The sequence below is a fragment of the Cervus canadensis genome, chromosome 8 (assembly GCF_019320065.1).
Source record: "Cervus canadensis isolate Bull #8, Minnesota chromosome 8, ASM1932006v1, whole genome shotgun sequence".
NCBI lineage: Eukaryota > Metazoa > Chordata > Mammalia > Artiodactyla > Cervidae > Cervus > Cervus canadensis.
This window is the reverse complement of record NC_057393.1, coordinates 30825616-30850183: the sequence shown is the minus strand read 5'-3', so window position 1 is coordinate 30850183 and position 24568 is coordinate 30825616. Positions and strand designations below refer to the sequence as shown.

The 24568-nt window shown below is 38.8% G+C and overlaps 1 protein-coding gene across 3 annotated transcripts in view; it reads right to left on the bottom strand.

Moving 5' to 3' along the window:
* Positions 1-24568, bottom strand: part of HPSE2 (heparanase 2 (inactive)) — a 665453-nt gene that overhangs the window by 211396 nt on the left and 429489 nt on the right. For all 3 annotated transcript variants that reach the window (XM_043476432.1, XM_043476433.1, XM_043476435.1), the window contains exon 6: positions 10759-10806. In XM_043476432.1, the coding sequence (XP_043332367.1) occupies positions 10759-10806 (48 nt within the window). The remainder of the gene's footprint in view (positions 1-10758; positions 10807-24568) is intronic.

Here is a 24568-nt window from a genome sequence, read left to right as displayed (position 1 = left end):
TGGAAATTTAAAAAGCATCCGATTTCTCAAAAGTTACAAGAAAAGCTAGAATAAGATGGAGCCAAAGCATCAAAATCTAAGGGAAATCATATTCATCCAAAATATAAATCAAACTTTAATACAAGGTCTCAACATGTTTACCCCTCATTTATCTTTTCTCAGGAAGTTCTTGGGAAAAAAATGTTCCACCAAAATGGGGAGTGAACTTTATAAAAAGGCATGGATCCAACAAATAAGAGAGCCAAAAGGAATCCCTAGGATGATGGTAAAGGGAGATCCCAGGACAACAGCTGTGCAGGAAGCACGGAGATCAACTAGTCCAGATGGGACCAGAGGAGAGAATGCTCCAGGAGCACATCTCCAAGGATGAGATGAAACTGATGGCTACCTGGAGTGTTTGCACAAAGAGCAAGATTCACCCCTCTGGTACAGAGTTTAGGAATGAATTGAGGAAAGACTAAGGGAAATTAAGTAAATGAAAAAGAGTTATTAACTGCAGGAAAACAAAAAATTGTGGAAGAAAGAAAATGTAATCATTGCACAAACATTCTCTTCTGCAAGTCATATTTACATAGCAATAAAACAGTAATCACTGAATTCTGATCTACCCAATACTTAAGATATAAAATATTGGAGGACAGGGAAATGTCAGTATATTTCAGTGTGTAAGGAGGAAGGGAGATATGAGAGCTAAACTCATCCTTTGTAGTAGGAAATTGCTAATATTTAAATTGCAAAAAATTTAAAATACCATCAGATTGTTATTTAGAAATATGGAAACAAATATCAGAAATGACTAAAATTGTGATGATTGCTTCTGGGGAGGGGGAGGTGGGGTTGTGAAGGGTAGAGCTGGGTACTGATGGTCTTTATTATAAACAAAAATGCAATACACATCTTTATTACAGAAAATTGGAAACTACAAAAAAGTAAAATGACCATAAGTGTTCCTATACTCTCTATGTCTAAAGGTTAATACTGCTTACCTATCAGTGCCTTCTCTTTGAATTCTGTGCATTTTTACATTATTGAGGTATGAATTGTATATTTTATATTTTATTTTAGTCACTTAAAAGCATTTTACCATTTTCATAATTATTTTCACAATAGATTATTTAATAATATATAATATTATTTATTTAGGTATAACAATTTAGGCTTTTTTTCCAATATCTTATTATGAAAGATTTCAAATAGAAACAGAAAAAATTGTATAGTGAAAACCAAATATGCACCACCTAGGTTCTATAACATTTTGCTACATTTGCTTCATCATACGTCTAGTCAGGCTATGGTTTTTCCAGGGGTCATGTATGGATGTCAGAGTTGGACTATAAAGAAAGCTGAGTGCCGAAAAATTGATGCTTTTGAACTGTGGTGCTGGAGAAGACTCTTGAGAGTCCCTTGGACTGCAAGGAGATCCAACCAGTCCATCCTAGGGGAGATCAGTCCTGGGTGTTCAATGGAAGGACTGATGTTGAAGCTGAAACTCCAACACTTTGGCCACCTGACGCAAAGAGCTGACTCACTGGAAAAGACCCTGATGCTGGGAGGGATTGGGGGCAGGAGGAGAAGGGGATGACAGAGGATGAGATGGTTGGATGGCATCGACTCGATAAACATGGGTTTGGGTGGACTCCGGGAGTTGGTGATGGACAGGGAGGCCTGGTGTGCTGCGGTCCATGGGGTCACAAAGAATCGGGCACAACTGAGTGACTGAACTGAACATTTATCAATCTATCCTTCTATCCATCCACTGATTTATTTTATGTTTTGAGGCATTTCAAAGTAAGTTGTAGACTTTAGTACACTTTATCCTATATACTTCATCAGTCATACCATTATCTGAAGTTCAATATCTATATGGTTCTTTTTCTTAAGTGAATTTCACATATAACGATCTGCACAAAACTTAAATGATTACCATCTGATGAAGTCTGACAAAATCATGCATAGTCCTGTGTAACTCAAATCCCTATCAAAGTATAGAACATTATAATTACCCAAGGAAGGTCCCTCTTGTGCCTTTCCTTCTCAATCCATGTCTCTACCTCTTACAACCACAGAAGCAGTTAATTTTCTAATTTTCAAAATCTATTCCAGAACTTCACATAATTGGAATAACACAAATGTGCTGTTTAATATAAGGCTTTTTTTCCCTGTTTATCATAATGATTTTGAGATTCATTCAGGTTAAGAAGTGTATCATTACTTTGTTTTTTGATCTAGCTGAGTACCATTCCTTTATATGAATATACAACAATTTGTTAAATGTACTCTATGCTGATAGACACCTGTTTCTAATTTTTGTCTAACATTAATAAAACCACTATGAATACTCATATAAAAGTTTCTGTGTGGCTTATTTTCATTTCCTTTGGGTAAATACCTAGCAATGGAATTGCTTTTTCATAGGATAGGTATATTTTAGAAATTGCCAGATATTCCAAAAGGAACCAGATATACTTTAATGATATTAAGAATTCTAATTTGTTGTCTTAGATAAGTTGTATTTTTCAAGGAATTTGTCCATTTCGGTTATCAAATTTGTTGGCATAAAGTTCTTCATAATATTATACTCTTATTATACTTTTAATATCTATGTGATCTACAGTGAGAATCCTTCTTTTATTCCTATAATGGAAATTTCTGTTCTATCTTTCCCATTCTCTTGCTCTCTCCCTGACCCTCAATCTCGCTCTCTCAGTTTTCAAATTTGTTCACCTACTCAAAGAAACACTTCCAGTTTATAAATTTTCTTTTCTATTTGTCTATTTTATATTTTATTGTTTTCTGCTTTTACTTTTGTAATTTTCTTTATTTTACTTAGTTTGGATTTAATTTGCTCTTTTTCTAGTGTCTTAAGATAGAAACTAAGGTCATTGATATCAATGCTTACTCTTTTCTCATATAAGCATATTAGAATATAAATTTCCTTCTAAGCTCTCCTTTTACTGAATTCCACAAATTTTGATAAAATATACCTTCATATTTATTTTGAAATATTTCCTACTTTCCCTCATGATTTTTTCTTTGATCCATAGATTATTCTAAAGTGTGTTATTTAATTTCAAAATAAAAATACACCATCATATTCATATTCATTTCCAAGTATTTCCTAGTTGGTCTCATGATTTTTCCTTTGATCTGTAGATTATTTTAAAGTGTGCTATTTAAATTTCAAAGTATTTTGGTGTTTTATAGGTATTTTAATTACTGATATCTAACTTAATTTCTTTGTCATCAAAACAGGCACATGAGAAGATGATCAACATTGCTAATTATTAGAGAAATGCAAATCAAAACTACAATGAGATATGACCTCACATTGGTCAGAACAGCCATCATCAAAAAAGTCTACAAAGAATAAATGCCAGAAAGGGTGTGGAGAAAAGGGAACACTCCTACATTGTTGGTAGGAATGTAAATTGTAAATTGGTGCAACCACTATGGAAAACAGTAGGCAGGTTCCTTAAAAAACTGAAAATAGAGTTACCATATGATTCAGCAATCCCAGTCCTGAACATGTATCCAGAAAGGATGAACATTCTAATATAAAAAGATACATGAACCCCAGTGTCCATAGCTGTACTATTTACAGTAGCCGAGACATGGAAGGAACCTAAAGGCCCATCAATAGGTGACTGGATAAAGAGGATGTGTGTGTGTATACACACACATGCACACTGTGAAATATCACTCAGCCATAAAAATGATGAAGTATTGTGAAATGTTGTTATTTGAAGCAACATGGGTGGACTTAGAGATTATCATACTGAGTAAAGTCAGACAGAGAAAAACAAATATTATATGATATATCATATGTGGAATCTAAAAAATAATACAAATGAATTTATTTACAAAACAGAAACGGTCTCACAGACATACATAGAAAGCAAATTTATGGTTACCAAAGAGGAAAGTGGGGGAGGGATAAATTAGGAATACAGGATTCACAGATACACACCATTATATATAAAATAGATAAGCAACAAAAATACACTGTATAATACAGAGAACTGTATTTAGCATTCTGTAATAATCCATAATGCTGGGAGGGATTGGGGGCAGGAGGAGAAGGGGACAACAGTGGATGAGATGCTGAATGGCATTGCCAACTCGATGGACATGAGTTTGGGTAAACTCCGGGAGTTGGTGATGGACAGGGAGGCCTGGCATGCTGCGATTCATGGGGTCGCAAAGAGTCGGACACGACTGAGCGACTGAACTGAACTGACTGAATAATCCATAATAGAAAATAATTAGAAATATATATATATATAAAAACTAAATCACTTTGCTGTACACCCGAAATTATAATATTGTAAATCAATTATATTTCAATTAAAAACTTGTGCATGATTTCAATCCTTTCAAATTTATTGAGACTTGTTTTTACAGATGAGCATATATGATCTATCTTGTTGAATGTTACATGTGCACTGGAAAAAATGTACATTCAAATGGAGCCCACAACTGTCAGTTAGGTCAAGCTTAATGATGACGTTATTCAATCTTCTTTATCCTTCCTGTTTTTATTTTAATCTAGTTGTCCTATTAATTACTAAAAGAGATGCTTTTAAATCCCCAACTGTGACAAGAGACTTATCTACTTCTCTCCTTTTGTTCTTTTAGTTTTTTCATGTGATATTTTGAATCTCTGTGATTAGGTATTGTACTAGTTTTCTATTGCTGTTCTAAACAAATTATCATAAGCAATGGCTTAAAACAATTCAAATTTATTATCTTACAGTTCTGTAGGTTGAGCTTGACTGGTGGCTCAGCTGGTACAGAATCCGCCTGCAATGTAGGATGCCCGGGTTCCTTTCCTGGGTTGAGAAGATCCCCCGGAGAAGGGAACAGCTACCCACTCCAGTATTCTAGCCTGGAGAATTCCAAAGAGTCAGACAGGACTAAGCGACTTTCACTTTCCTTTCTGTAGGTTAGAAACTAACATGGATCTCATTGGGTTAAAATAAAAGGGAAGCTTGCATTCCTTCTGAAAGTGCTAGGGAAGAATCCATTTCCTTGACTTTTCCAACTTCTAGAGGCTGTCCACATTCCTTAGCTCATGGCCCCCTTCTTCCATCTTCAAAAGCAACAGTAGCAGTCAAATAACTTCTCATATCACTTCATTCTGACTTTCTTTTCTGTGGTTAAATCTTCCTATGCCTCCTCTTTCTGACTGCCTCTTTCATTCTAATAGTCATTCTTGGGTCCATCTGGATAATCCAAGATAACCTCCATAGTTTAGGTCAGCAACCTTAGTTCTATCTGAAACTTTAATTCTAGAAATACAATTTCACAGTCTTCTTAAACACTGTATTACTTCACATTAAAAAAATCTGGAACAGTATAACTCCATTTACAGCCTCCTGTTTTCATCATCTTTTGTGGTATTATTGCCATATATTTTCACATCTATGTATGTTATAATCCCTATACTACAATGGAGAAGACTCTTGAGAGTCCCTTGGACTGCAAGGAGATCCAACCAGTCCATCCTGAAGTAGATAAGTCCTGGGTGTTCATTGGAAGGACTGATGCTGAAGCTGAGGCTCTAATACTTTGGCCACCTCATGCGAAGAGTTGACTCATTAGAAAAGACCCTGATACTGGGAGGGATTGAGGGCAGGAGGAGAAGGGGACGACAGAGGATGAGATGGCTGGATGGCATCACTCACTCGATGGGCATGAGTTTGAGTAAACTCTGGGAGTTTGTGATGGACAGGGAGGCCTGGCGTGCTGTGATTCATGGGGTCGCAGAGTCAGACACGACTGAGCGACTGAACTGAACTGAACTGAACTGAACAATGCTATATTTTGCATGAGTCAGGCTTTTTAAATAAATTAAGAGAAAAACTATTTATCTATAAATTTATACTTTTCAAGGCATTTCATTATTTTTTGAGATCCAACTTTCTTTTTGATGCTGTCTGAAGAACTTCCTTTATTATAGTATTTCTTGTAGCGCAGGTCTGGTTGACTTTTGTTTGCCAAAAACATCTTTGTTTCACTTTCATTTTAAAAGAATATTTTTTCTGACAGAATTCTAGCTTGACTTTCTTTTCTTTAGTGCTTTTTAAAAGATGTAGTTCCACTGTTTTCTGTCCTCCCTTGTTTCTGATGTCAAGTTAGCCATCATTTGTGTCTTTGTTCTCTATGCTGTCATTTTTGTCTGAATACTTTGGAGATTTTCTCCATCCTTTTGTTCTCAACAATTTAAGTATTATGCCCAGGTGTGATTTTCCTTGTATTTATCCTTCTTAGGGCTTGCCTAGCTTCTTGGTTCTATAAGTTAATGTTTTTCACCAAATTTGAGAGAAGTTCAGCTTTGGCTTCTTAAAGATTTTATGCCCCATTCTCTCTCTCTTGTCCTCTGGATTCTAACTGCATAGATGTTACGTGATATTGGCAATGAGGTTGCTGAAACTTTGATAATTTTCTTCCAATTTTTTCTCTGTTCTTAAATTATATAATTTCAAATGATTTATATGCAAGTTCACTAACCCTTTCTTCTGTATTTTCCAATCTTTTAGCAAGCTCACCCAGAGAGTCTTTCATTTCAGTTATATTGGCCATACTGCTTGGCTTGTAGGATCTTAGTTTCCTGACCAAGGATCAAACCCACGCCCCTTGCATTGGAAACGTGGAGTCCTAACCACTGGACCATCAGGGAATTCCCATCATTTCAGTTATTATTCTGTTTTTCTTTAATAATTTCATTTGGTACTTTTACATATATACTGTTTCCATGTTACTGACAATATTTCCCTTTGTGTTTACTCAAGATGGACATTTTCTCTTAATTATTTGAATATATTTGCAAGTGCTTCTTTAAAATCCTTGTCAGCTAATTCTATTATCTGGGTCATCTCAGGGTTTCTAGTTATTGCTCATTCTTGGCCATGGGCCACATTTTTCTGTTTCTTTGCATTCCTACTAATTTTTAAATTGTAAGTTGTATATTGGAAAGCGTGGATGATATGCTGTAGAGATAGAAGAGTGAAGTTTGGGATCTAGCAGGCAGTTGGATGAATAGCTGGTATTGTGGCAGCTGCAGTTTACAATTTGTTAGGGTGACTCTAACAATTTATATTACACAAGTTGGTTACACATTAGACTTAAGGCAAATCCTTAGTCCTGGGACATAGACTTCACTCCTCAGCATAAGTCTTTTAGTTTTCACTGGAAAGCACAAGCTGTTCACCAGGCCCCTCTAAACTCATGAGATGCAAATTTTAATCTCTGTCCTTCATGTGACAGACAACAGTTGAAATTTCTGTTAAACATTTTCAGACTTCCAGCTGTTGTTTTCTACCAGGCTCCTTGGAGTCTCCCTTATATATGTATAGTTCAGAGATTAGGCAAAGATTTGAAAGGAAGTTTATATGCATATTTGGTGTGTTGCCCCATAGCTTCTTCCTTATGAGATTTCTACCTTTTGATTCCTTTTTCCAACATCTCAAGCCAATATGACCATGTATTTATTTTGAGTTTAAAGCCATCTCATACTGTATGGATTCTTAAGTAACCATAGATCTCACCAGTGGCATTCACTTCTTTCAGGGATTGAATAACTTACTCGAACTCTTTGATCTCTCTTCTGGATGTGTGTGTATTTGTTTATTTATTGATATTTGTTGTCCAGACTTATCATTGATATTTGATATAAGCTATTCCACCATTCCTATAATCAGAACTTCATCTCACTAACTTTTTCTGGGTTTTCGGCATGGGTTGGTGGGCGAAACAAATCATCAAGTTGTGTAAATCCAAGAGCATGAAAGTCCAAATCAAAATAGTCTAACTATATAGACTTATTTATTTATGACTTCAGACTCAGAGTTCTGGTTGTTCAGGCTCCAAGTTCATTATCTCAGTATTGAAGTGATACCTCTGGTTACCAACAGGCAGATGTATATCAACAAATTCTATGCTCCTTTTTTTCCTGACAATGACTCTTGATTTTCTTTACATTATTAAGAAATTTTCACCTCAGCATACTCAGGGTTAGAGAAACATGGCATTTGGCTTTAATTTTCACTGAGTCCTTCTAGCCAGGATTTCTTAGAATTGTTCTGTGACTATCTCAAGTCTTGACTGAAGATTATGGTTGTAAGGAATAAATGGCAGACAAGGCACTACTTGTTGTTCCCAAATGAGTGTTGATCCTAGAGCCAAAAGAAATGCAATCCCATGCCTTCTTTGAGGGTATTTTTAGAATAGTTACAAATACATGATATTTATCTTGAGAGATGGCCAATATTTTTTTTAAGTAGCTAATAAGCTGTATTTGCAAAAAAATGATTGTTCCTTTAAAAAACTACTTTGCTCACTTCACTGCATTTGTACTATGGAAAGTACTTGAGTAGGAGAGGAAAAGTTTCTCTGATCCCTCCCTGTCAGCCATGATAACTAAACAAGCCCTACATTCTTATCTACTAACTTTTGTACACTGATCTCATTACTTCTCCTTAAATACTATAAAGTCTTCATTCTTTAGTCTTTATGCTACATTATCCAGATAGCTTTTGGTGAAGACCTTGAAGAAGATTTTAATCCACCCCCCTAGAATGTAATGGGCTTCCCTGCTGGCTCAGTGGTAAAGAACCCGCTTGCCAATGTAGTAGACTCAGGTTCAACCCCTGGGTTGGGAAGATCCCCTGGAGAAGGAAATGGCAACCCACTCCAGTATTCTTGCCTGGGAAATTCCATGGACAGAGGAGTCTTGCAGGCTACAGTCCATAGGGTCACAAAAGAGTTGGACATGACTTAGCAACTAAACAACTATAGCAACTAGAATTCCAGTAAAGGATCACCGACTGGTTACTAAAGCAGTAACAGTTAAGAGAAGGCCACGGAGTGAGACAGACCCAGCTTTGAACCCAAAATCTGCCACTTCTTGTGTAATCTTTTAATTTTATACACCTTTCTCTAAGTTGTAGAAAAACAGGGATTAAAAACAGTCCTGATCTCTCCCTGGTGGTCTAATGGGATCTCATTTAGTTGTTTTGAGGATCAGATGTAGTAATATACATGAAAATTTCTACCACATTGTTATTATTATTATCCTTGTCATTATTTTCTCCCATAGTAAATGCCCAATTAAGAATTGTCCAAATAAGCACTTGTCGAACTGAATAAGCATTATTTTGGTAAAAGATAAAACACACAAATTACAAAAACCAGTACCAAAAAACCAGTAATTTAAGTTATTGTAAGTACTATGGAAAAACAAACTAAGAAAGAGAATTAAATAGGGGTTCTATTTTAGATAGAATCATCAGGGAAGGCCTGTTGAAGGAGGTGACACGTAAGCTGAATTTTAAGAGATGAGAAGGAGTCAGCCTCACAAAAAATAAAGAAAACAACATTCCAGGCAGAGGGAATGATACATATAAAGTTCTTGAGGCAAACATTCATGTGAACCCTCTACACACTGAAAGTCCTCACCAGTGCTGTGACAGAATGAGTATGGGCAGGGTGGGATCAGAAGAGAGCAGTGACCAAACATAAAGGGCCTTAAAGGCCGGAGTAGAGAGTCTGAGAGTCTGGCTTGTGGTCTACATGCAAAGGGAAGGAACTTGAGGGAATTTAAGCAAAGGAATGACAAGATCCCCAAACCCACTCAATCCAAGGCTCACAAAGACAAACTGAAGGAGAAAAAGAATTTCTGGAAGTATTTGGAACTTCTTGTTTACAGAAACTAAGAATATAAAGGTAGAATAAAATATTTTTCATTATGATTAAAGTTATTGATTGCCAACAACCAAAAATTCTTTTAGGATACTTAATAAAATTGCATTCACTTTTCTTTGTTTCATAACTGTCATGAATCCTAAGGGATTCTGTGACCCACTTAAAATGAAGGACAGACAGAAGGAGTAAACATGCTAAGCAGGCAGGATGAGAGTAACTGAGAAGGATGGCCGTAGCCTGACAGCTCTGAGGGCCCAGAATGGGAGAGCGTGTCTGCGTTGTGATGATCACATCAGATAAGAGATGATTCGAAAGATGCTATGTGACATCTCTTACAGAAACGAAGGGCAGGATTCCAGTATAAAATCGGTGAGACACTGTGAGACGCTGGACATTCCAGCACAAATTTCGTAAGGGGACTTAAAGAAAATTTAAATTTATATATCAGATAATTATCTTTATCAGTCAAGCTACCCTCGAGTAACAGGTCTCTGCCATTGTAAGCTTATTCCCTGGAACGTTGATCCTTTCTCAAAACTGCTCTCTCTCTCTCTTTATATATATGTGTGTGTGTGTGTGTGTGTGTGTGTGTATGTGTTGTGTGTGTGTGTGTATTACTTGCTTCTTAGTGACTCTCTTGGTACTAAATAAGACTACTGCCATTAATATAATGAAATGTTTCTATTTTCATATGATATATTAGATAATTAAAACTATTTACTCTCTTAAGGAAATTTATTCCCCCCAAAAAAGCTTAGGGTGGCATGCTTAGATTCCCATAAGCTGTACACTAATGAAAGTTTAGTTTAAAAGTGTACACAATAGCTGAGCTTTCTAAAATGTTACACTGTTTTTGTTTTTGTTTCTGGAAACAATAAAATTATATTACTATGAGAGCCTATGTATCATAATAATAACTTTGGAATTAATTTTAACTATTTTTCTTGGAGGATGAAGGATAGTTTATTAATTATTAGTTACAACTTCATGACAACTACTTATCTTTCATTTCACAGCATTTGAAAATAAGTAAGAGCAGAAAAGGTGAATACCTACTGTTGCCAGGTAACTGCATCCACTGTGCTTCCTGCCACCTTCATGAATCTGTAAGAAACAGAAAAAACAAAGATGTTGCAACTTAAAGTAAACCATATCCTCAGGGATGAAATAAGATGAGACATAGATCAGGCCAATTCTTGGGCAACTGTGCTTTCTGAGAGGGTCCACCCCCATGGCCTATCCATAGCCTTAGAAGGTTAAAAGGTACAGAAGGTGAAAGCAATCATAATTCTAGCTCTCCTACATCCTTTACCATCTGGAAATCAAGACTCCAAGATAGCATTATATCTATGTCTGTTTTCCCAATCTCATGCCTGATGGCTCCCACATTGCTTTCCCTGTGATCACCACCTATCTTTTATATCTTCTGTTTTCTGAGGACTTTGAGTTCTACTAAGAAACAAACAATAACATTTTCCAAGGAAGACAGCACAACATATGCCTTTGAAAACCTTCTCTTCCTATAGAGAAAATGGGAAAGCTCAGTTTACTAATGTAAGTATAAGTTGCTCAGTTGTGTCCGACTCTTTGTGACCCCATGGACTATAGCCCACCAGGCTCCTCCATCCATGGGATTCTCCAGGCGAGTATACTGGAGTGGGTTGCCATTCCCTTCTCCAGGGGATCTTCCCAATCCAGGAATCGAACCTGGGTCTCCTGCACTGCATGCAGATTCTTTACCGTCTGAGCCACCAGGAAGCTCATGTAAGTATGGTGGTGGTTTAGTCATTCAGTCGTGTCTGACTCTTTGTGGCCCCATGGACCGTAGCCTGCCAGGCTCCTCTGTCCATGGGGTTTTCCAGGCAAGAATACTGGAGTGAGTTGCCATTTTCAAATATGCACTAGTGATGGACTGCCACACTTGTCTGAGTATAGAAACTTGAGTACAACATAGAGAAATTTAACCATTTGGAGTAGATAAATAGAGAACTGTTTCCCAGTCAGCATGCTCAGCTGTTTTCCTGAAAGGCACACAGCTAAGTCTTGTTAGCAACTCGCCACCCTCCTGTGCCCTTTGAGGTTCCACCAGAAACGCTGGGCCAGAAGAAAGCACCCAAGGCCACACTATTCCATGTTGTCATTGTTGCTGGTTAGTCCCCCAGTTGTGTTTGACTCTTTTGCAATCCTGTGGGCTGTAGCTAGCCAGGCTCCTCTGTACATGTAATTTTCCAGGCAAGAATATGTTTTCTACTCCAGGGCATCTTCCTGATCCAGGGATTGAATCCATGTCTCTTGAGTCTCCTGCATTGGCAGGTGGATTCTTAACTACTTGCCACCTGGGAAGCCCAACTGGCTAGAGAAGTAGTATTTCTAGACATCCTAAACAGCTCTTTTTAATGGACTCATGCCACCCTTCCTAGAAGTACTTCTTTTGGAAGGAGGACACAGGTAGACTCTGCTTTTGTAGCCCATGGATTTCTCTTTCTCTTTTCCTTTCCTTTCTCCAGCCCAGAAAAATCACTTGAATCTGGGAGAGTAGCTCCACTTTCCTCACTATTTCAAGTTCTATGCCCAGAATTCTTTCTTTAAAATTCAAAAGCCAGAAAGGCTTGTACATTCTCTTCTCCATCTTTTCATGTCCCACCCCTGAGTCAATAAGTACACAATCAGTTATCTGCTTGAATCAGTTCAGTTCAGTTGCTCAGTCATGTCTGACTCCTTGCGACCCTATGAATCACAGCATGCCAGGCCTCCCTGTCCATCACCAACTCCCGGAGTTTACCCAAACTCATGTCCATTGAGTCGGTGACGCCATCCAGCCATCTCATCCTCTGTCATCCCCTTCTCCTCCTGCCCCCAATCCCTCCCAGCATCAGGGTCTTTTCCAATGAGTCAACTCTTCACACGAGGTGGCCAAAGTAATGGAGTTTCAGGTTTAGCATCAGTCCTTCCAATGAACACCCAGGGCTGATCTCCTTTAGGATGGACTGATTGGATCTCCTTGCAGTCCAAGGGACTCTCAAGAGTCTTCTCCAACACCATAGTTCAAAAGCATCAATTCTTCAGTGCTCAGCTTTCTTCACCATCCAACTCTCACATGCATACATGACCCCTGGAAAAACCATAGCCTTGACTAGACGGACCTTTGTTGGCAAAGTAATGTCTCTGCTTTTTAATATGCTCTCTAGGTTGGTCATAACTTTCCTTCCAAGGAGTGAGTGTCTTTTAATTTCATGGCTGCAATCACCATCTGCAGTGATTTTGGAGCCCAAAAAAATGAAGTCTGACACTGTTTCCGCTGTTTCCCCATCTATTTCCCATGAAGTGATGGGATCAGATGCCATGATCTTAGTTTTCTGAATGTTGAGCTTTAAACCCATTTTTTCACTCTCCTCTTTCACTTTCATCAAGAGGCTTTTCGTTCCTCTTCACTTTCTGCCATAAGGGTGGTATCATCTGCATATCTGAGGTTAGTGATATTTCTCCCGGCAATCTTGATTCCAGTTTGTGCTCTTTCCAGCCCAGTGTTTCACATGATGTACTCTGCATAGAAGTTAAATAAGCAGGGTGACAATATACAGCCTTGACGTACTCCTTTTCCTATTTGGAACCAGTCTGTTGTTCCATGTCCAGTTCTAACTGTTGCTTCCTGACCTGCATATAGGTTTCTCAAGAGGCAGGTCAGGTGGTCTGGTATTCCCATCTCTTTCAGAATTTTCCACAGTTTGTTGTGACCCACATGGTCAAAGGCTTTGGCATAGTCAATAAAGCAGAAATAGATGTTTTTCTGGAACTCTCTGGAACTCTGCTTGAATAGAGAGGGGGAAAATGGAAAAGTCCAGGGAGATGGGAAAACAGATTAGGATCCAAAATACTATCCCTGTCACATATGCACTCTAAGCTGCAGAGACCAAGTAGGAAAATCCAAAAATTAAGAAGGGGAAATGAAATTGAGTACCCACTTCCCAGGATATTTCAGAAATTAGAAAGCCTAGACAAGCTTAGACACAAGTGTCATTAAGTACTGGGTTGGCAAAAATGTTTGTTTGGGTTTTTCCATAAGATGTTATGGAAAAGCTAAATAAACCCTTTGGCCAACCCTGTGTGTGTGTGTGTTTACATAGGCTTTGCTCTTACAAAATTATTTCTAAAATCTCTGAAAAGTAAAATCATCTTTATTTACATATAAAAATGACCATAATGAAAATTACACTGACATTTATACTGCTTTCTCATTAAAATTTTCTTCAGCTTTCTGTGTGTATAATTTCACATAATTCTCAAAACAGCCCTGGTAGGCAAATATTTCTAATAATATAGTGGAGGTGGCTAAGTCACATAGAGGCTATGCGACTTGTTCAAATTCATATAGTAATGCAGACTAAATTCAGTTTTTCTGATTCCAAATGTTATGTTGTTTTCAAGCTGTTTTCACTGAGGCCAAGAAGTACATACAACTCTAAAATGCAAAAAAGTAAGTTGAATTTTTGCCTTGAGAAAGCACTACCCTATTTTTTTTTTTAAGTAAAAAGGCTTCAGCACCTCATTTGCTTGTTGACTTGCTCTCACAGACTTGAGCATTTCAGTGTTATCTGTAAGGCAAAGAATGTACTGGAGCAAAAGTGTCGAGAGGTGACTTGAGTCAGAGCCTCTGCTATGCAACAACCACAGTAAAGCTGAAAAGACAGACAATGAGACAAATAAGCTATCAGTGCCTTTGTGCTGCACTACTGGTGTGAACTAGCTGCTGGCGGAGAACAGTCAAGGGAGTAGCTAGCTCTACCTTCTATGGTGTTAAAAGAGGGATAAGCACTGAGTAAAGCTTCACATCTCACAAGACGTTGAATCTCACATTGACAGAAGGGTAGGGTTTTGCCCTAAAGAGCAGGTCAGGCATAGAAACAGTTTGAGTAAAGCCAGATAGAGTCAAGATGAGTATTTTCTCAGGAGTCCAGGATATCTGGATGTCAGGGGACAGGTAGGAAGTTATCTGACAGACTGGTCAGATAACTGGTCCGTGATGCTGACACATCTGGCCTTTATTCCTTAACATCTTGGTACAAGTTGATGTCTTATTTATCTCTGTATGATTAGCACCCAAGACAATATTGTAAAATACTGCTAGCTCCTCCTGCCTGTTGGATTTATCCTGGGCTTAAGCAAGTGAGGGGGTGTCAGGCTCAAATGTGAGTTTTAAGATCACTTTGGCTATAGTAAAGGTGAAAAGTAGTGGTGTGGACAAACTGGTGGGAGATGACTGCAGAGTTATGGGAGGCTTTGAAATGTGGGAATGAAAAAAGACATAATTGAAAAAACACTGTTGGTTCATCCAAGGGGGTTTGGCAAGGGTGAGTTTAAGTGAGGAAAGGGAGTAAGACAGAGTGTGACAGAGAATCCCGAAGTTTTAACTGTAGTAATGCCATTGCCTAAGACGGGCAATACAGGGATAGACTTTAATGCTGGCATTGCTGAGTATATTCCAGTTCTTCTGAAAATACCACAAAGAACTTGAAGCAAATGGTCACTGATGATAACAGTTATGCATTCACAAGAAAATTAGGAGTAAAAGAATCATTAATGCCCTTTCTGGCTAAAAGGTTCTGGACAGGCATTTAAGAACACATCAAATTTGGTGTCTTAGAAACTGGAAACGTGTCTTTTATGATAATATAATCTGGAGTTCCTCATATGCTTTGGATAGTTTGTTCTGCTAAAGGTTGATAATTAAGTCTTTAAATAACCTTCCATTATCAAAAGTTACATTACAAAAAGAATGGGAAAACTAACATTAGCGCCAGGAGCATTTAAAATAATGCAAAAGTTTTCTCCCCATGTTCCTACCTCATCCTCAATCTATAAAATCTGTAATTAAATACAAAATACACTGGACCCATATATGTAATATTATATAGTTTACAGGGAAATATTTTTAAACTGAGTGTAGGAAAAGACCTACCATGATCTGGACTAGGAAAATCAATTATTCTTCCTAACCTAATTTATGGGTTCAATGAAATTCTAATAAAAAAAAAATCCCACCAGATATTTTTGAAACTTTGCAAAATCATTCTAACATTAATCTGAAAGAAGCCAAGAATGTTCTGAAAAAAAAATTGGAATACCAAAGGGATATTTATTTGATCTACCACATATTAAAATACACCATAAAACCTGCAATTATTAAAACATTCCTAGGAGTTAGTCAGGAGAGCCTAGGAATTAGTAAAGAGATCAGGAATTAGTAAGGATATCTATGGAACAAAAGGGGATTTTTATAAAAATTTATATGTAAGAATTTATTACAAGGAAAAGAATTTAGTATGTGAAAAATTGAAGCATATTTTTAATGGTGTCATGTGATTTGTGACTATTTGGGAAAAAAGTAAAGTTAGATCCTTACCTGAGGTCTTATTTTGTAAAGTAAATCAAAACAGTAAAATAGTTTCATTTCATTATAATATTTAAAAAATATGACAATCACAATTTAACATGTTTAGACCAGTTTTATTATTTTAACTTTTGTAGCATATTTAAGCAGTAGGAAAGTTGAGGAAAAAACATTAAATATTTGTTCACATGAAAATTTTTGTAAACTACATCTTCCTTTTTCTTTCTTAGTAAAATAATGAGAACAACTTCAAAAACACGGGAGCATTTCTACACTTATTCTGAGGAAGAAGAATCTAATTCAGAAATAATGTCAAACAAAATATGAATTTCCAAATATTACTACCAGGATGAATTTTTTCTTGGGGATGGTTTTGGTCACCACCTTCTGTACAATGTTAGAAATGTCCATCCATAGTTGTTCAGGCACTCTGTCTAGAGACCTAATCCCTTGAATCTATTTGTCACATGACAGATTTTATTTTCTTGGGCTCCAAAATTGCTGCGGATGGTTACTGCAGCCATGAAATTAAAAGACACTTGCTCCTTGGAAGAAAAGCTATAACAAACCTAGACAGCATATTAAAAAGCAGAGACATCACTTTGCTGACAAGGGTCCCTGTAGTCAAAGCTGTGGTTTTCCAGTAGTCATATACATATATGAGAGTTTTTCTATAAAGAAGGCTGAACACCAAAGAATTGATGCTTTCAAATTGTGATGCTAGAGAAGACTCTTGAGAGTCCCTTCTACAGCAAGAAGATCAAACCAGTCAATCCTAAAGGAAATCAAGCATAATATTCATTTGAAGGACTGATCTAAAGCTGAAGATCCAATACTTTGGCCACCTGATGCGAAGCGCCGACTCATTGGAAAAGACCCTGATGCTAGGAAAGAATGAAGGCAGGAGGAGAAGAGGGTGACAGAGGATGAGATGGTTGGATGGCATCACCAACTCAATGGACGTGAGTTTGAGCAAAATCCAGGAGATAGTGAAGGACAGGGAAGCCTGGTGTGTTGCAGTCCATGGGTCACAGAGTCGGACATGACTTAGCGACCGAACAATAACAACCAGGATCACTAAACACACTTTTGTTTTTTGAGAAGTATAGAAAATTCACCTAAAATGGAGCAAATTTTCTGCTTTCAGAACCCTTTGAATGATTTCTTAAAAATCTAGAAAAACAAAAACCAAGCACAGAAATAACACTTAAAAGAAAACTGATTAGATAAAACTCCACAGAATAGACACTAAAGCCACTAAATTTGGTGACTTCTTCTTAGCCCCATGTTCCCTCCCTGAAAACTAGGGTCTTTCTATATCTACTGTGTATCTGTATCATTTCCATACTCTGTTTTTATATCTATACTGGCAATGAGCAAGACGACAAGTCCAAAAAGATTATAAATTTCTTTGTTTAAATCTAACATTGATGGATTCCTCTGCTCCCTAGTTTTGCCTGTTTCTCAGAAACTGGCCCAAACCACATAAATGAATAACTTCAACACAGCTGCAGAATGCTCAGCAATAGTAATATTAGAGGTGGAATAACATGCACACAGACTAGTGCTGTCAGGAGTGAAATACCACTGGGAAAGTGAAATTCCATTTAGGGTTCAGTATTATCCAAGGATTTTCAACCATCCACTTCCATTCTAATCCCTAGATTTAGGTCTATGAATGAACAAGTAAAAGATGACCTAGGATGTGAATAATGACAAAAAGGGAAGATCTTGGGTTTTCCAAGGTTGGATGTCTCCATACTTGAATTATGAAAGCAGGAATCCTGGATGATTATTTCAGAGAACAGAAGATGTCTGCCCTCATGCTGACATCCAGTCATGCAAAAAGGGACAAGAGAAGCAAGGGGCAGGGACCTCTACCTAAGGAAATTGGCTAATGCCAGGTAGACCTTTCAGGCAGGTTGAAGGGATCTTTCCCACTGGAGTATATATGCTGCTATGGAAAAGAATAAAATATCCCCTTACATTGTGAGAGTTCCTTTCCTCCCCCAAGGGACCCCAAATCTGGGAGAGTTTCTTTCCTTTGTTATCCACCTGCACATATGACGTATCTAAAATATTGTTGAGGCTTCTCTCCCAGGGCATATCACAGCTCCCTCTTATAATAAGGCACATCTTTATTCATGGTCTTTGGGGTTTGAATTCTACTTTTGGACCACAGAGTGTAACCCTAAAAACTAGTTTCTGAATTTTGCTCCCAGGAAAGCAGATAAATTCTCTTATGAGGAACTGGATGTCTAAATGACTATAAACTTCAATAAGAGTGTAGGAGCCTGATCCTTCTTTCCCTTGCTCACAAAGAGAATCTTTGGTTATGTAACTAACATGAATAAGATGTGACAGCCATTCTACACAAAAGCTAGGAAAAGCTTGTGAGGAAATTATTCATTTTGAGTTATAGCAAACCACGCATCTTCCATTTAGTCCAAAGCCATTTACATTTCCATGGTTAATTATATATTAAGCTATACTAGGTTAATTATATGTTAAGCTCTAGAACAAATAAAATACTGATTTATTTCTCCCCTGGATCGCCTGTTCAAAATGCCAACATCTAGGTCCTATCCCCACACATTCTGGTTTGGTAGGTCTGGGCTGGAGACTAAGAATCATGTTGCATTTTTAAACAAAGATACTCATAGAAGCTCTATTCATAATAGACAACAATAGGATCAAATGTCCTTCAGTGAGTGAATGGTTAAACAAAGTGTAGTCCACCCACATCATGGAATACTAACCAGCAATGAAAAGGAACCAGTTATTGACACACACAACAACCTGGTTGAATATGTTGAGTGGCAATCCAGTCCTAAAAGGTTGTATTTATATTATTACATTTATATAACATTTTTGAAATTACAAAATTGTAGAAATAGAGAACAAATAAGTGTTGGCAGAAGTTTTAAGAAACAGCAAGAGTGAGCAGGGTAAAAGAGCTACATGAAAAAAAAAAAAGAGCTACATGAGATATTCCTGTGTTGATGGAAATTGTCTGTTTCTTTACTGTATCAATGCCAGTGTCCTAGTGGTGATACTATCCTATCGTTTCACAAGAGGTCACTATTGGGAGAAACTGGGTAAAGGGGACTTGGGATTTTCCGGACTAAATATCATGCTGCATTTTAAAGAAGCTCTCCAGGTACTTCCAATGCAGGATGACTATGGGCCACACCTTTTACAAAATGATCTTACCAACACCTATTAGGATAGGCCATTCATAGAGGAAAAAAATAAGGTTTTAAGGGAAAGTAGAATGGGAAAGTGAGGAAGGAAATGGGAAAAAGAAAGTGAAAAAGAATATTTCCCAAGACCATATGTGTTAAATTTTAATTTATGACCCAGGACTCCAGTCTCCTTCTACAATATTCTTTCTATTCCCTATCTGACTTCTCTGACAAAAGAAGATGAGAGAAACATCCTTTATCATAACAGTAATAACTGCTAACCTTCAGCTTGGGTCAGGAATTAGGCTGTTTCTCTAATCAAGAAAGAAGTTTTGTCCAGGAAAAAACAGAAAAAGAAAAGAAAGCAAGTTTAGAAGTAAGTAGTTATTAGCATAATTCTCAGCTAGGGAGCAGACCTTTACAGTAGCCAGTGCTTCCTTGTTAATTAGCACTGAACAGCTGCTGGGAGGCCTTGCCTCTCTCTAGAGGCAGAGATGGAAACTCTCTTCTTATGAACTAAGAGGAATAAACTGTTTTCTCCTCTTGTAGTTTAAGTCATATAACTCTTTCACAGTTAAAATAAAACAGAATGGTTATTAGGAATAACTGTTAATAATAATTTCTTTGTGCACAAAACTGTCCCCAGATGTGCAACTTTCCACTTCAAATGAGAATTTGGTATAAGTAAGTTTGCAGGCAGGACCTGTGATCACCCTCATTATAATGACATGTTATTGCAGCTAATCTTTCTAGTTCTCATCTATATTCAGTTCTCTGAACTGCTTAGAGGGCTACATTGAATCATGTGCAAAAAGTCAGTTAGGAAAAAACCTTGCCTCTTTATCTTTGAAATACACTTGTTTTTAACAATTGTAGCTGACATTTCTTTAGGTGTCAATTGTGCCAGGAACCACACTAAGCACTTTAAATTCATTATCTCATTTAACTTCACAACATGCCTAAGAAATAGGTAATTTCATTTGCCTCATTTTACCAGTGAAGATACTGAGGTTTTAAAGAGATTAAAGAATTCCTCCAGGTGACCTTGAGTTGGACCATAAAGAAGGCCAAGCACCAAATAATTGATGCTTTTGAACTGTGATTTTGGAATTTAGGGGGAGGAGCCAAGATGGCGGAGGAGTAGGACGGGGAGACCACTTTCTCTCCTACAAATTCATCAAAAGAATAACTGAACGCAGAGCAAACTTCGCAAAACAACTTCGGATCGCTAGCTGAGGTCATCAGGCGCCCAGAAAAGCAGCCCATTGTCCTCGAAAGGAGGTAGGACAAAATATAAAAGATAAAAAGTGAGACAAAAGAGCTAAGGACGGAGATCCGTCCCAGGAGCTCTTAGGCGGCATTGCTTGGGGTAGGGTCCGGCCCGAGTGCCCTGAGGACAATCGGAGGGAACTTCTGTGAGTTTCCAACTTGAACTGTGGGAGACCAAAAGAGAGAGAGTAAATTAACCGGCCCGAACACACTGCCGGCCGTTCGCAGAACAAAGAGACCGAGAGGGTCCAGAGAGGAGCTCGCAGGCTGCGGACCGGCCCAGCCCCGCCGGAGGCAGGGGGGAGGGGAAGGTCGCGGCGAGACACAGGCCGCAGGCACCCGACCGGCGCGGGCGGGGACTGGGGCTGGGGACACGGAGGGCGGAAGGCGCGCGCGCCCGACTGGCGCCAGCGGAAACTGAGTCTGGGTCCGCGGAAGGGAGGGGGCGCGCCACACCTGGGTAGAGTGCGCCCACCAAGCCCCTGGCTGCCTGGACCGCTCTGACGGGGAAGGCACAGAGAGCAGGCGCAGCTTTTCCTTCCGCGCTTTTGTGGAACACCCGAGGGCTGGAACCTCGCGCAGCGCGGGGCGCGCTCCATATAGAACAGCCGGGAGCCTGAGCAGCACAGACGGAGAAAGCAGCGTCAGCCCCTCCCGGCAGCCCCAGCCCATCCCTGCGGCGCAAGCCTGTCCCCACAGCGCAAGCCCCTCCCTGCCCCGCAGAGCGACGGAACTAGCTACCTGAGTAAGAGTCCACCTCCGCCCGCCTGTGTCAGGGTGGAAATGAGGCTCTGAAGAGACCGGCAAACAGAAGCCAAATAAACAAAGGGAACCGCTTCAGAAGGGACTGGTGCAACAGATTAAAATCCCTCTAGGAAACGCTGACTACACCGGAGGGGCCTGTAGATATCGAGAAGCGTAAGCTGGAACGAGGAGCTATCTGAAACTGAGCCGAACCCACACTGACCGCAACAGCTCCAGAGAAACTCCTAGATATAATTTTACTTTTTTCTCTTTTTTTTTATTTTTTTCTTTTTTTTCTTTTTTCTTTCTTCTCTTTTATTTTCCTTTAAAATCCCCTATTACTCCCCCATTACTCCTTAACTTTCATTTCCACAGACTTTTACGATTTTTTAATTAGGGGGAAAAAAAAATTTTTTTTTCTTTCTTTTTTTTCTTTCCTTTTTCTCTTCTATTTTCTATTTTTCTTTTTCTCTTATTTCTTTTAAAGTCCTCTAGTACTCCTCTACTACTCCTTAATTTTCGTTTTCAATACACTATAACCTTACAAAAAAAAAAAAGAAGAGAAGCCCTATTTTTAAACCGAAGATTATTCTCTCCCAATCTTGACTCTCTGTTTTCTACCTCAGAACACCTCTATTTCCTCCTTTCCCCTTCTCTTCCCAATCCAATTCTGTGAATCCTTGTAGGTGACTGGGCTACGGAGAACACTCTGGGAACAGACAGCTGCGTAGATCTGTCTCTCTCCTCTTGAGTCCCCCTTTTTCTCCTCCTGTTCATCTCTATCTCCCTCCTCCCTCTCCTCTTCTTCATGTAACTCTGTGAACCTCTCTGGGTGTCCCTAACGGGGGAGAATCTTTTAGCCATTAACCTAGAAGTTTTCTTATCAGGGCTGTATAGTTGGAGAAGTCCTGAGACTACAGGAAGAATAAAACTGAAATCCAGAGGCAGGAAACTTAAGCCCAAAACCTGAGAACACCAGAAAACTCCTGACTACATGGAACTTTAAGTAATAAGTGACCGTCCAAAAGCCTCCATACCTACACTGAAACCAACCACCACCCAAGAGCCAATAAGTTTTAGAGCAAGACATACCACGCAAATTCTCCAGCAACGCAGGAACATAGCCCTGAACATCAACATACAGGCTGCCCAAGGACACACCTAACACATAGACCCATCTCAAAACTCATTACTGGGCACTCCATTGCTCTCCAAAGAGAAGAAATCAAGTTCCACGCACCAGAACACTGACGCAAGCTCCCCTAACCAGGAAATCTTGACAAGCCAATCGTCTAACCCCACCCACTGGGTTAATCCTCCACAATAAAAAGGAACCACAGACCTCCAGAATACAGAAAGCCCACTCCAGATACAGCAATCTAAACAAGATGAAAAGGCAAAGAAATACCCAACAGGTAAAGGAACATGAAAAATGCCCACCAAGTCAAACAAAAGAGGAGGAGAAAGGGAATCTACCTGAAAAAGAATTTAGAATATTGATAATAAAAATGATCCAAAATCTTGAACTGTGATTTTGGAGAAGACGCTTGAGAGTCCCTTGGACTGTAGGGAGATCAAACCAATCAATCCTAAAGAAAATCAATCCTGAATATTAATTGGAAGGGCTATGCTGAAGCTGAAGCGCCAATACTTTGACCACATGATGTGAAGAGCTGATTCACTAGAAAAGACCCTGGTGCTGGGAAAGACTGAAGGCAGGGGCAAAGGGGACGACAGAGGACAAGATGGTTGGATGGCATCACTGACTCAGTGGACATGAGTTTGAGCAAGCTCCAGGAGATAGTGAAGGACAGGGAAGCCTGGCGTGCTGCAGTCCATGGGGTCACAAAGAGTCAGACAACACTGAGCAACTGAACAACAACAAGGTGACCTAACTAGATGCTGACCTGGGTCTCATCTAGTTCTACAGTGTATGCACTTTACCGTCCTGCTATTTCCACCCTCGTCTTCAGTCCTGCCACACTGACTCACTACAGGAAAACAGAAAGCTGCTGTTTTAATGTTTTTCTGGAGGAAGGGACCCATGAGGTCAGAAATGCCCAGGGCCCACAAGTCATGAGAGCTTGTGTATAGGAACATAGTGAACTTCCCCATCCTTACCCACCCATACAGCTTTCACTATTGTCTATTTGCCACTTCGAGTACAAGTGGAGCCTATAAATAAGCATTAGGCACTTCATAGAAGTTTTGGTAATTAGATGCAACTAAAGATAGAAATTCTGGATAAAAGAAGGAAATTTTCCTATTTCTGGTTTGCAGATTATTGAATTTATAGGTCTACTGTGATGGAAAAGACCATTATTTGCTTCCTAATTCTCTTCTGCTTTTATCATCTTTGCCCAAATTAGAATACTTTCCATAGCTTTCTGGGCCTCCATGGGAGCTAAAGGCCCTGTCTACCTTTCTGTTCTAACCCAGGTTCAAGTTAGAATATGCTACCAGCAACTCTATAGAATGTTAGGATAACTTCCATTCTTCATTCAACAAATTTGAGCACCCACCAAGTACTAAACTAGGCTTTTTGCCAGTACTGAATATATATTAGTAAATATAACAGACAACTTCCTTCTCTCATGAAGTTTATAATCTATATGAAACAAATAATGAATATGCAGTTTTGTGATAAATGCCATAATGAGAACTAACAGTGTGCTGATAGAGAATCACTTAGCAAGGCTATTCAAGAAAGGACTCTGATGGATGAGGTGAAATCAGTAATGTGGCAAGCTGAGAGAATAATTTAGATAGAAAAAAGAGTATATGTTGTGCAACCCCATCCTATCCACCCTTCTGGGGAAAAAAAAGAGAGAGAGAGAAGCTTAGCACATGTCAGGTCAGTGAGGCTTGAGTGTAGTAAGAAAAAGGGAAATCTGGAGAAGAAAAGAATGAAGAGCTGGGAAGCAGCCAGATCATTTGTCATAGAGCTTTGTTGGTATGGCAAGGAGATTCAATTTTATTCTAAGAGCAATGAAAAGTCATTAAAGAGTCTTTAGCAAATGATTGACAGCATAGGAATTATGTTTTTAGAAGATTTTCTGGCATTGTGTGATGAGTAGATTGGAGAGGACAGTGGGTTAGTCACTCAATCATGTCCGATTCTTTGTGACCCCATGGACTATGCCTGCCAGGCTCTTCTGTCTATGAAATTCTCCAGGCAAGAATACTAGAGTGGGTTGCCATTCCATTCTCTAGGGGCTCTTCCTGACCCAGGGACTGAACCCAGGAGTCCTGCATTGCAGGCAGATTCTTTACCACCTGA